Below are 12,059 nucleotides of genomic sequence, written 5' to 3' on the forward strand. Positions count from 1 at the left end.
ACCCGCAGCTGAGCTGTCAGGCCGCAGACATGATCCTCGCTCCCCCTCTTCCCCAGCAACAAGAGCACGACTGTCTATTCTGCCAGCAGCAGCTGCCAGAGCCCTTACGGCTCATTTACATGGCTGGGTTAACCTCATTCATGCTGCTTTCAGCAGCCACGGTGTGGAAAGCAGCAACTGAATCCCTCTACAAGACGTACACAAATAGGAGCAAACCAGAGGCAAGGGAAGTTGCAGGTATGGTGCGACATGCACACAGACCGGTGAGGCGAAGGGCCCTCAGCTACAGCACAGCCCGACGCCTCGTTGGACAGCCAGGCCTGCCCAGGCAGCACCCGTGGGCTCCAGGCTGTGGGGTAAGTCAGGGCTGCAGCCCATCGGGGGTGAAGTCTACCAAATCTCAGTCGACCTGTGGAACAGGGAGTCCCGTCCTGGGGCTGGGTCACTGACCAAGAGCCGTCGTCACTGGGATCAGTGCAGAGCTGGATGGTTCAGGAGATGAAAGGAAGAACAATCCTGTAGAAAGAAAAGAGGGCAGCTGTCTTAAGGAAACCGAGTGTTATGGGTCTCTTCAAACGTACCGGGAAGCTGCTGTCCTGAAGACTTTGTGAAGAGATGCAAAAGGGCTACCCGTTACCATGCTGGGACACGGAGCTGGGGAAAGAGCGAGGACTCAGTCACTCCGTTTTGCAAGCTGGTCTAACAGAGCTGGGGAAAGGAGAGCAACAGCAGGGACAGGTTCGACCTGCTGGCAGGCTCCAGGCTCAAGTAAACACGATCAGAGCTCCAACTCCAGTAGGAGTTTGGTCATCAGCTGGAGACCGGAGCACAGCGATGCCCCAGACACCTCACACGGCAGCTTGTCCAGCAGCAGAGCTGCAGCTTTGTCAGCCCGTGCTCAAGCATGTTCTCAGCTGCCCCAGGGCAGTGGCCTTAGGGCAGAGAAGGGAGATTCCCACCCCCCTGTACCCACCTTTGCTTTTTGTCCACCTCTCCATCCAGTCACATCGTCCGGCTATATTCAATGCCGCTCTTGGCAGAAATGCCAGACCAGGGCAGGAGGCTGCAGAGAAGGCTCTGGGCTTGTCGATATATCCTCTGGGGAATTGAACAGGGGCTCAGGCTGGCTAGCGTGGATCCAATGTGCTGTAGGTAGTCAGTGGCCATCAGTTAAGGGCAGCAACATTTACACCCTAACTTAAGACACCCCTTACAACACTCTGTGGATGAGCACTCCCTAAAGAGATCCCACGACACAGCGAAGGCTGCTCTGCTCAGACAGATCTGCTCCTATTAATTAAAAGGCAGCAATTTGGTTAACACTGGCTCTAGCTTGTGTGTGAAATACATCCTCTAAGTAGCTGCTCGTTCCCTTTGCACACCTAGGAAAGATCAAGTTTCTTCTTCCTGACCCGGTGACCTCAAACAAGCTCCAAAAGTCAGTTTGGGAGCAGCCTGCTGAGATCCAGGCCAGGCCAGAGTCACAGGAGATCCTCAGTCACAGGAAGCAAGACAAAAGACTCTTCTGCCATGCTCCTGGCCAGACCCTGCACGCCACAAGCCAAAGCACGCCTAGCGCTTTGGCTTAACACCAGCTTTGCTATCACTGCCATGAAACTTGCCCCAACTCAGAATTCAACGTGCTGTCCTACACTGCCTCCCCAAACTGTCCCCAGAGGAGCCAGGGGGGCTTGGGCACAAATGGTCACAGTCCAATCCTTCTGACATCACCTTCCTCCTCCCTTCAGATTCAATTCGCACCTGAGCAAGCATCAGCCCCAGATCTAAGCAGCTCACACGTGGCTAGATTGCCATTTTTAACCTAAAACACGGTGTTGTGTCTGCTTAGTGTGCTCCACTGCTCATCAGGCGGAAGGTAAAGGATATAAGATTGTCCAGGGTGGATGTCCGCCGTTGATGTACAGGACGTAGGTAAAGCCATCTTTGAGGACCCCTCTGATGGAATAATAATAGGGAAGATAGTGGTGCTGTTTAAAGTCTCTGTTCTCATAGAAGTTTATTGCCGTGTTGTTAGTGGTGAGGACATGCAGGTAGATGGCTTTGCAGTGATCTTGGGCCGTTGTTGATATATGGTCTTTTAAACTTTCGAGCAAGAGCGAACCTGTTGAAGGAAAGAGCAACAGAATCACACAGAGCGGCTGCCTGCTCGGGGACAGCGCAAGGGTTTGTAGGTCACGGCTGAGAGCTCCGGTACCCAGCATCTAAGCAGCGATCGCTGCACATGCTTGAAGACCCTAGATCCAACGCAGTTCTCACGGATCCTCTTCAGGGATTTAACAGGACCAGGCTACATGGTTTTAATATGAATCTCATCTCACCTATGAGCAGGGCTTCACAAAACAGATTTTACAAAGGTGGAAACTCCTGATTCAGTAACCACAATGATGAGCCAAACACGAGAATCTGACAGGAATGCTCATCTCCAGCCAAGCAGCCCTCAGTTTTGGGGAAGGTCAGTGAGTCATTTTCAGCGGTATCAGGTCTATCTCATTTATTTGTTTTAAAGCCATTTAAACCAGAGGAGTGTCAAAACAAGACTTCCCAAAACAGGATTTCCCAAGCAGGCTATTGCATTGTGTCTGCTGAACTCACAACTAAAAACTCAAAACTGGTAGGACTTTAAGAACCCTTCCAACCCCTAACATTCTCTGATTCTAAGGAGGGGAGCTGAGGCATAGCCTCATTCAACCTGGATTTGCTGCAACCACTCATCAGCAAGAGAAACCAGAGAAGGGCACAGAGGATACTCCAGCCCCAAGAGACAAGACCTGGAGCTTCACCCAAACCACCTCAACGTGGCTTGAAGGACCTGGCAAAACCTGCAGGGGAACTTCTTCCATCAGGAGTGGCAACAACAAGCTACAGAAATAGCTTGGCTAACACAAAGACACAAATGAGATGTGTGCTGCTGTTTCACAATCCTCAGGGCACGTAAGGCTTTCAGCAAGACCCAAAGGATTGCACGGCAGAAGACAACAGCACTGACTTCATGGGCACTTGATACTTGGTGAGAATTTCTATCAGTCAAGCACAAAAAGACACAGAGAGACACCAACAGCAGAGCAGTTTGTTACGGGATATTCCACTCTTCTCTCTCACAGAAAGCCAGCTGCTCTCTGGTTTAAGAATAGCAGAGAACTGAAACCAAAACCTTTTAATGTCTGCCGGAGAAAAATCAGAGCTTTAGTGCTTAGAAGTATGCCTGGGGTGAAAAGCCTCCTGCCTGAAAGACTTCAGCTTCAAACAAATGAACTCTCAAGAGAAAGGGCTCAGAAAAAGCAGCAGCAGGCAGCAGCTTCTTTTGCTACAGGTACACGACTAAAGTTTTTGAGAGAGCACAGCAACATGCTGTATAGATGTTAGGGAAATAGGAAATCCTAAATCTGAAAGGAGAAAATTCCAGCAAGATGGAGCTGGGAAAAAAAATTAGGATTTGGAAAGTGAAAGGAGACTCAAAGCCACCACAATTTTACAGAACAGAAGACCCCTTCACCACCTTTTCTGAACATTATTCTGTGCTAGTGTCTTCTTTGTATGGAAGTTATCTCCATAGCATTTCAAGGCAAGTTTTCTCCATAGTCCTCTCACTGAGGACTCTTCTGGTCATTTCTTTATGTATTCTATCAGTGTGTACCTCTAAATGTGACTGGAGAAGGGGGGAGGACTTGAGGAAGATAAGTTATACCTGTATCCACTGAAGAAACTCCAGATGTGCAACACCAGGTCATGCTGCCAAAGCTGGCCTTATTTCTCTTTGCAGATCGAAGATATAACTCACACTTGAAACTGCAGCAGAAGGGCAGTGATTTGATGACAGAACAGCTCCTACTCTAAATGGAGATAAGCCCTTCTGATTGCAGGATTTTCAAATGGCTGCAAAAATGCTGCGTGTTGCAGCAGGCATCCAGAGCTGACTTTCACATGCATTTGACAGATTTAATGAGGTCCAAGTTACACTCTTTTCCAGTTTGTCTTTTCCTAAACGTTTGTCGAAGTCAAAAGGTTAAAAGCAGCTATATTTTCTGCTTCAGGGACCAAGCTTCTGAGACCCATGAAAGGAAACCCTCTCCAGGGTGAAGTCCTAGCACTTGCAGTCCATCTCAGCAGCAGGAGAGCAAGTTTTTGGTGTCCTCAGCTGTCCCCAGGGAACAAGACAGACAAAGCCTCATGCTCTTCAGAAACCTTTGCACATTGTGTTGTGCCTACATCAGTAAAAATATCTCACTGCACCTGCATTCACACGAAGAAGGGGATTGAGTGCGTCACCTTCCCAGCTGCTGGTACAAATCACCAGTAGGCTTGACTCAGAAGGGTACTGCGGTGAAACTGTGGAGCTCCTTCAGTCATGCCCACCAGCCACACGTAGCAAACGGCAGCATCTTACCTATTCCATGTTTTCTGAACTCCTTCACCACTCCAAGGCTTAGGATGTAAGCAACTTGCGTGTCCACAGGAAAATTGGAAGCTAGGATGTCTCCATCCTGAGGAGAGAGATGAGAAGTTATTTAGCAGGCTAACCTGGGGAGGCACGGCAGAAAGCAAGAACCCCAAACTGGAACATCTGAAAATAAGGCAATAGCAGGAAACTTCTCTTAACTGGACAGTCTTAGATGAAGCTCTGGAGAAGACACAGGCACTTAAAAAATCCAAGCATGGTCTGTCTCTTTGGGGTTATTCCTCCTTTCCTATCATCTTCCCAGAGATAGAACACAAATAGTGATATTTCCTTATTATACGCAGTGTTTGTGTGCTTAGGGACAGAAAATACTGGCACTCTTTACCAGGAAGGATTCAATGTGTAAATTCTGGAGTTAACCATCAGTGTCTACATCAATCTAGCAACAGCCTTTACTGCCTGCATGCTCTGTCTGAGCCCTGTGTCATCAGCTGGAGATCTCTGTACTGCTGTAGAGGACAAGGAGCATGTTCTACGGGCTCAATTGCCCGGAGCGGTGTCTGAATAAGCCCGTGGCTTCCAGCTTGGCTGGAACAAGAGCCTTTTGTTAGACTTGCTGAAGATGCAGTTTCTGACTTCGATTAGCTTTGAGGTGAAGCCAGATAGCTGGAGCGAACAGAGCCATGCCACTCACTGCTCTCAGTTCCTATGAACATTAATTGTTTAATCATAACACTGATGGCCTTTTAGAAGTTACACATTCTCTGCACTGCCACTGCTTTTTTTCTAATCCACTTGCCTGTGCTGTTTTCTCTACACTAACCCTGTGGTCTTTTCTCATGCAGTCTTCTTCACCTCTCTGCCACACTGTGTTGTCTCTCCCGGCCTCCAAGCTCGGTTATCCCTGGAGAAAGCTCAGGAGCTTTCTGCAGATGGGTTACCTCCACTTTGTGCTCAAGACAGCAACTGTGGAAATGAAGGAGTTTCTGCAGGAAATCCTAGAAGTGACTCGCCCAGCTCAAGCCTTGCACAAGAAAGAAAGAGGTTCCTTCTCCCACAGCTGTGTGTATCTCAGTCACCAGCGATGAGCCAGCACATGGAGAAGAGCCAGGCAGTCACTTTGGGATTATGGCTGCACCATCTGATGTCCCTGCACAGCACGGCAGGCAGCAAGCTTCCCGTCGGGCCACAGCTGCCTAGCCCCAGCAGGAAGAGATTCTACAACACCAGGCTGCGGGGCAGCCCATGCGCTCAGACACATCCCGCCACCCATGGCCCGTGAGCTGCGTAGCAGCACCTTCTTGGCTTCCGAAATTAACTCAGGATCACTCTGGATGGAGCAGGGGGACAAACGCTCTGAGACGTTCCACCACGGTTAACCATGGCAGGAGGTGGACTATCACGCTGAAGCACCGTTTCGTAGCTTACCTCTTTATGCACCTTTGTTCTGCTCTTGATCTCTGCCACTATCATTCCCACGATGGAGCCTCTATATGTGGCTGCGAGGGAAAAGAACTTCTTGTTGGAAGTAATATCTCGGTACCATGAGTCAGGGTACCTGGGAAGGAAATAAAACCAGGAAAGTGTGGTGACACGGAGCCCACGGGAGCATGTTGCTCAACTGGAAACAGGCAGCAAGACCCTTAAGCGCCATTCACTGGAACTGCAGGGCAACGTATTTCACGCCAGACTCAGGGAGGGAAGCCATACCACCGAACGGACCATCTCCTCCACGGACGGACAGCCAGTCAAGCTAAAGCTCTTGCTACCAATTTAGCTTCTTCCATTAAGTCTGGGTTAGGAAGTTTTTCATTTTTCCTGCCCTAACTGCTGCATGGTACCGATGACCAGTCTGGCCGCACGGTTTCTTTCAGTCACATCTAAGCAGCAATGCAGGCTGCTCATGTAATAATGGCCTCCTGCCTTGCTAAGACAACCACGTTTTCATTTTGTATTCATTGCCCAGAGCTCTCACTTCCATCTTTAGCAAGTTATTTTTAAATGCAAAATCCATCTGCTCTCATCTAAGAGCGTAAGGATCTCATTAATTTGATATGCATGTAAAAAAATACTGTACATTGGTACAAAGAAAAAAAAAAATCACATCACCAGCCTTCAGTTCTCCTCTCCTTCTGCAGCTACTAAAGGGAAACTAGCGTACACTAATTTATTTCAAAGTGAGAGTTCAGCATACCTTGTGTTTAAAAAAAAATCTACAAATTCAAAATATTATGAATGCTTTTGCTGGTTTTGTTATATTTTATACACTCTTAATTACAATCCGCTAAAATCCTCTATAAACCTTCTCAACAAAGCTAAAGAAAAAAAGAGAAAAATCCTTGAAGTGTACAGCTGTAGCTTCCCTGGATGCTTTAAGCCAGAAAGCTATCACTGTCCCCCAGAAAAGCTCTTTATTCTCATGCTTGTGCAGACACAAGCATTTACCAAACGGGGATGTGAGATCAGGTTTAAGCCAGATCTTCACCAGAGCTGTGGGAGCAACAGTGATCCTGAGTAGACGGGCAAGTGCTGCTCAGCCTCCCCCGGGGCTGTTCAGAAAGACGTTCAGGAAGAGCTGCTTGGTGTCGGTTTGGGTCAGCTCTGAGGGTGCTTTCTGGGCACACACTCCAAGAACACAACTCTCTTTCACAAGCACAGGGATGCTGTCCTTTCTCCTGAGAAGCTGATCCACCCCCCTCTAATTAACAAAGCCCATTTGTCTGCCAGAAGCTGCATACGGGAACTTCCCGATGACTTTAGGACCCTGCAGGACAGGCAGTGAAGGGTCGTTACCAGAACTCCACCACAGCACATAAAAGATACAGAATTGCTCTCTTGGCAACAGCCCAGATGGCTGCGGAGCCTTTGGCGTCAGCTCTGAACTGGACCAGTACAGGTTAACACCATTTGTTTTTAGATCCTCGCCACGTCACACCCCAAACCAGTAACGTACTCTATTGGGAACCAGTCGCCACAGAGCTGTTTCACCGTGTCTATGTCATCGTGGCAGAGAAGACGCAGGTTTACGTCCGTAAGTGCAGTCGGGGGCACCTCCTCTGTCATTCACGCCTGCAAGAAAAGAGAGTTCATTAGCAATGGCGAAGCACAGATTCTCAGCCCTCAGCCAGGCTTCTGCGCAAAGGCAGCAGGAGGTTCTCAGTATAAATGAAGTTGTTTTTCCTAGCAGCATGAGTTTTCGAGAAGCAACTCAAAGGCCTGTTGCCCGCAGGATAAGCATGGCTCCCTTCCCAGCCCGAACCACCCTGCTCCCTGCAAGCACAGGCCAGTGATGCCGCGTGTGAAGAAGCACAAGGCACCAACTCCTTCCCAGAAGAGCTCAGGATGCTGCATTAAATAAGCCAACAACGTGCCAAGTGTACCTTATGTGGCATGGAGCTCTTCAAATGTCCATGCAGGACGAACGCGTCGTTAAAACAAAACTGAACAAACAGCTTAAAAAGGAAGCACTGCTAGAAGAACCTTTATAAAGTCCTCTTACACAATGCTGTCATCTCCAGTTAGTACACATGCAGAGGATTCAAATTCTTTAAAATGTTAATGTTGGTTAATTTATGCTGGTGAAAGGAGATCTAGTTTCATTTCCCCTCGCTCCCACAGGCTACAACTCCATAAGGGCTGGCTTTCCAGCCCGGCAGAGAGTACTCAGATACAAAAGTCCCAAGATACCCTTTTGTTTCACCATAGCACTACCACGATCCTGCTACCCACGTACAGGACACTCACTCCAATATCTTCAGTCTCTTTTACCAAGGTACCAGAGCGGAAAAAAGCAATAAATAACTAAAGCGATTGCAAAAGCATTTGTAGCGCAGATGCCTGAATGAAGAACAGATCTTGAGAAGAGGCTTTATGCAGGACAAAGCTGCCCACGAGGCACCGCGCACACAGAGCAACCGAGGCAGGCAGAGACAGGGCAGCTGCAGGGGTCGGCTCTTTCTTGGGCCACCTGCAGTTCCCCATCCACAGCACTGTCTCCCTCACTCCAGCCCTTCTAGTCCCAGGTCAAAGAACCAGAACTGGAATGCAAAGGAAAAAAAACCAAACAAAACCAACCACAGCCTTCATTGAAGGAGTTGATTGATTTTGTTCTTGCTTTCTTTTTCCAATTTTAAGAGGCTCAAATCTTGGTTTCAAAATGCCAAGTTATAAGGTGTGCCCTCCTGTTGAGAGGGATGCTCAGCTCTGCCGTTCCCTCGTTTTGAAACTCAGAGACTTGAGATGGAACAAACACACTCCCCTCAGGGCTAGACAGGCCATCTGAGCAGTTTCATGCAAAAATCGTGTCACCTCCATAACACACTCTGTAACTGGCAAAGACACACAAAAGGAGTAGGCACAGCAACGATCTCAGTTTGATATGTTTGACAGCGTGTAACCGTGTGCGATTGCTCTCCTAAGAATTTGGAAACACCACCTTCCACTGTACCCCCCAAAAAAACCAAGCTAAGCCATAAAATCCACATTCCACCCCTAAATTTCTCTTTTAAGGTACATAAGCTAGCTTTCTTCTGCAATTCCCCTGGAGGAACAGGTCCAGAAGAGCTCCCTCTACCACCGGTTTGTGTGCAACTTGGAACACATCAAACAGCCAATGTATCAACAGCAGAAAAGACACGATTACACTCCATTATTGTCTAGAGAAATGTTTGCCAGCCCTTCTGCCACATGGGCAGAAACAATGGCAAAATAAAGCAGAGGTCAAAGGATGATCTCCTGCAGCCCTTGAAAAAGATGAAATGGGGTGGGTTTCGTCAAGCAAGGGGGCCTTTCCTCCTCAGACTCAGTGAGTGGTCCTACATGTTTCCCTGAGAAGGGTACCTGAGGGGATCTGTATATTGACACGGATCACTCGTTCTTCTCCAAAGAACTCCTTAAAAACAACTGTGGTGATTTCACAGCCTGTTCTAGGACTGTAGCTGTGTATTTACTGAGCAGCCTACAGGTTTCACAATCAGTCCAGATGCTAGTTTCAAAACAATGCACCTAAAAAAAAATACAAAACCTGTACTCCTTGCGGCTTTTAAACCTAATTTTACACTCCTAGAACTGGCTCAAGCCCTCTGAGGCTAGACTCTGAATCTGTCCCCTGTTGCAGCAGCGAGCATGCTCTCCACCACCAGCCCCCGGTGATCTTTTCACACAACTCAGCTTTACCCTGAAGGAAGGACACGTTCACTTGCTCTCGTTGATCTGATCTGTCTGAGGTAGCTGACGCGCAGCAGTGAGGATCCCAGTCCCACTCGCGCACCCACACACTCCCCCCATCCTTGCCCAGACCCTTTGCTGAACCATTTCAGAGCTGTGACCCACTGCAAGATCATCAAGCGAGGGCAAAATTGTTTGTAGGCCAGAATTGCTTGGCAAAACCTCGGGTAGTCTGAGGTAGACTTTGCAGGGGGAAAAAAGAGGAAGGAGGAGCGAGCAAGCACGAACAGTCAGGGCTGCTTTGGGCACAGCGAAGCTCCAAGCCCCGATACATCGCTACGTTAGCGGGCAGTAAGCAACACTCAGGTTTGCAACTGCAGTGCTCTTTCTCACATATTTTATTTTTCTTGAGATGTTTCAATGCTCCTGTAAGGCAACACCACTTCTCAGTCAATACTCTTAGCATTAATAAATCAGAGGTAAATGAAACAACCATGACAGAGCCACATTCTTCCTAATGAGTAGAAAAGGCCAGAGCCTGGGAGCACTCTTAGCCAGCAGCTGCTGCAGGAGAGGCAGAGCCAGCACAGGACACATTCTTGCAAGGATTAGTTCATGTTTATTTAACACTGTATTCTCAAAGAGCTAGGCAAGCATTAGGCATTATCCTGTAGCTGAAGCCAGACTCAAGTAATCCATGACTGCTCTGTTTAACAGGGTAATTCCCCTCCCCTCAAATTCAGAGAGCCATTTCCCAGCCCCGGCTGTGTTTGCAGGGACTCGCTCCATCCGCTTTGCATTCTGTGACCCAATCCGGACGCTCTTACACATTTAAATAACGTTTAGGACACCTGCCCTGTGTCCTGCCACAAGGTTTCAGGAGAGCAGACCTGTGCATCTTCCTCCCCGGCCAGGTGTTGCTCCTGCCAGAGGAGCTGCAGATGACCAAGGAGGTGGTGGAGGTGGCTGCTGTGACCAAGAGAGAATAATTCCCAGGCAAGTCAATTCTTTTGATACCCAAGTGACAGCCTCTGGCTCTTCACAGATATCTGAGCAAACACTCAAGACCCAGATCCTGGCCCTCTGCAGAGCCTGTGGCTTGCTCTAACTAGCAGAGCTGGATTCCTGAACAAAAGCCTCAGCTAGCACAGTCGCAAGAGTATCACTTTTAGAAAGAAAGAATTTCATAGTGTAGTGTAAAATACAACCCTGTGACTCAATGGAAGTTAAAAGGGCCTTTAGGGGGTTAGAGGTAGCTGCAACACCGACACCAAGTTCTGATCTTTGACACCAGGTGTGGTTGCTGTGAAGGAAAACATAGGCTCCAGCCACCTGCAATTAACTGAAGGAGCTCCACAGCTGTTTTTGTAAACCAAAGTGAAGTTACCTTATTTCTTCTAATGTTTTTTTTTTCCTCAGGTGTCAGCCTTTTGTTCACGTGAAGGCCATGGTCTGGGAAGTGGCGTGGTGAACATCACCCAAAGCCTCTCCACCCAGCAGGGCAGAGTCACCATTCATTTGTGGCAGTTATAAAATGAGCCAACATTTTGGGGTTATGAAGAAGGGATTGTGCAGTTAAACATCTGAAAAAGCTCTCAGGACACCCCTTTCCAAAATATCACAGTTAGCAATGAGTTGAACTAGAAACTGAGCATTTAATCCCTGTTCCTACCTAAAAGCTGCAGATATTAACATACAACAAATTATTTTCAAAAATACTACAGAAAAGTAAAAGGTTTTGAGCATTACTACTAGTCTTCTGCCTTGTTCTGCTGACACAAATCCAACAAAACATTTTATCCTTAAGTATATTAGGTAGCTGCAGAGGAACTTGTCAAATTTTCACTAAAAATATTTAGCAGTAATGGAAGTTAGATGAAAAGAAATAGTAAGTATGCTACTAAATAAGCCAACTTAACATATAATTTTTAATTGAAGCACAATTGCAAGGCCTAAACTTACTAGTTAAAAATAACGTCATAAATCTCTGGCATCAATAAGCTCTAGCTTTAATGTGCTAAAGAACAGTGTTTCACAATTCTGTCTAAAAGGCAGAGGAGCCTTTAGCTTCCAGCATCAGCCCAAGAGAGAGTCAGGACTCCACAATTATTATCCACATTCACTCAGGACAATGAGCCAAAGATGAGTCCTGACCTATTTCTACCATCAATACATTCAGGTCTTGGTTGCTATCAGGTGCAGGGGCAGTTTCTTTACTTGATCGAGAGATGTCACATCTAAGAAACCTCAATTCAGGCTTTTCTCAAGAGCAGGAAGTTTTCTTACTCTCATAGAATTCTTGTATAAAAAAAATAAATCTACATAATACTATATTTCTAGAGAAACTGAGGTAGCCACACAGAATCAGCACTCGATCCAACAGTGTGTTCAAATGCAAGATGAAGCCTGAGGCTTAACAGAATTTGGCAGATAGCTGCTTAATTGCATCTGAAAATACCTACAGAAGGCTGGCCAA

The 12,059-nt window shown here is 47.4% G+C and overlaps 1 protein-coding gene across 1 annotated transcript; it reads right to left on the reverse strand.

Annotated features, from left to right (window-relative positions):
* Positions 1–1,002: 1,002 nt before the first annotated feature.
* On the reverse strand, positions 1,003–7,489 carry NAA60 (N(alpha)-acetyltransferase 60, NatF catalytic subunit). Its single transcript, XM_009865043.1, has 5 exons — positions 7,371–7,489; positions 5,846–5,975; positions 4,406–4,502; positions 1,888–2,122; positions 1,003–1,159 (listed from the first exon to the last, which is right to left on the reverse strand). Exons 1-5 carry the CDS (start codon positions 7,478–7,480, stop codon positions 1,003–1,005), a joined length of 729 nt encoding a protein of 242 aa, XP_009863345.1. The 5' UTR covers positions 7,481–7,489.
* Between the last annotated feature and the right edge of the window lie 4,570 nt (positions 7,490–12,059).

Source organism: Apaloderma vittatum, unplaced genomic scaffold (genome assembly GCF_000703405.1).
Source record: "Apaloderma vittatum isolate BGI_N311 unplaced genomic scaffold, ASM70340v1 scaffold22552, whole genome shotgun sequence".
In the NCBI taxonomy this organism is placed as follows: Eukaryota; Metazoa; Chordata; class Aves; order Trogoniformes; family Trogonidae; genus Apaloderma; species Apaloderma vittatum.

Coding starts and splice junctions, on each gene's coding strand:
- NAA60 (XM_009865043.1), bottom strand. CDS start 7,480: ATGACAGAGGAGGTGCCCCCGACTGCACTTACGGACGTAAACCTGCGT. Junction 4,503..5,845: donor GAACAAAGGTGCATAAAGAG/GTAAGCTACGAA, acceptor CTCTCTCCTCAG/GATGGAGACATCCTAGCTTC. Junction 1,160..1,887: donor CATCCACCCTGGACAATCTT/ATATCCTTTACC, acceptor ACTGATGGCCAC/TGACTACCTACAGCACATTG.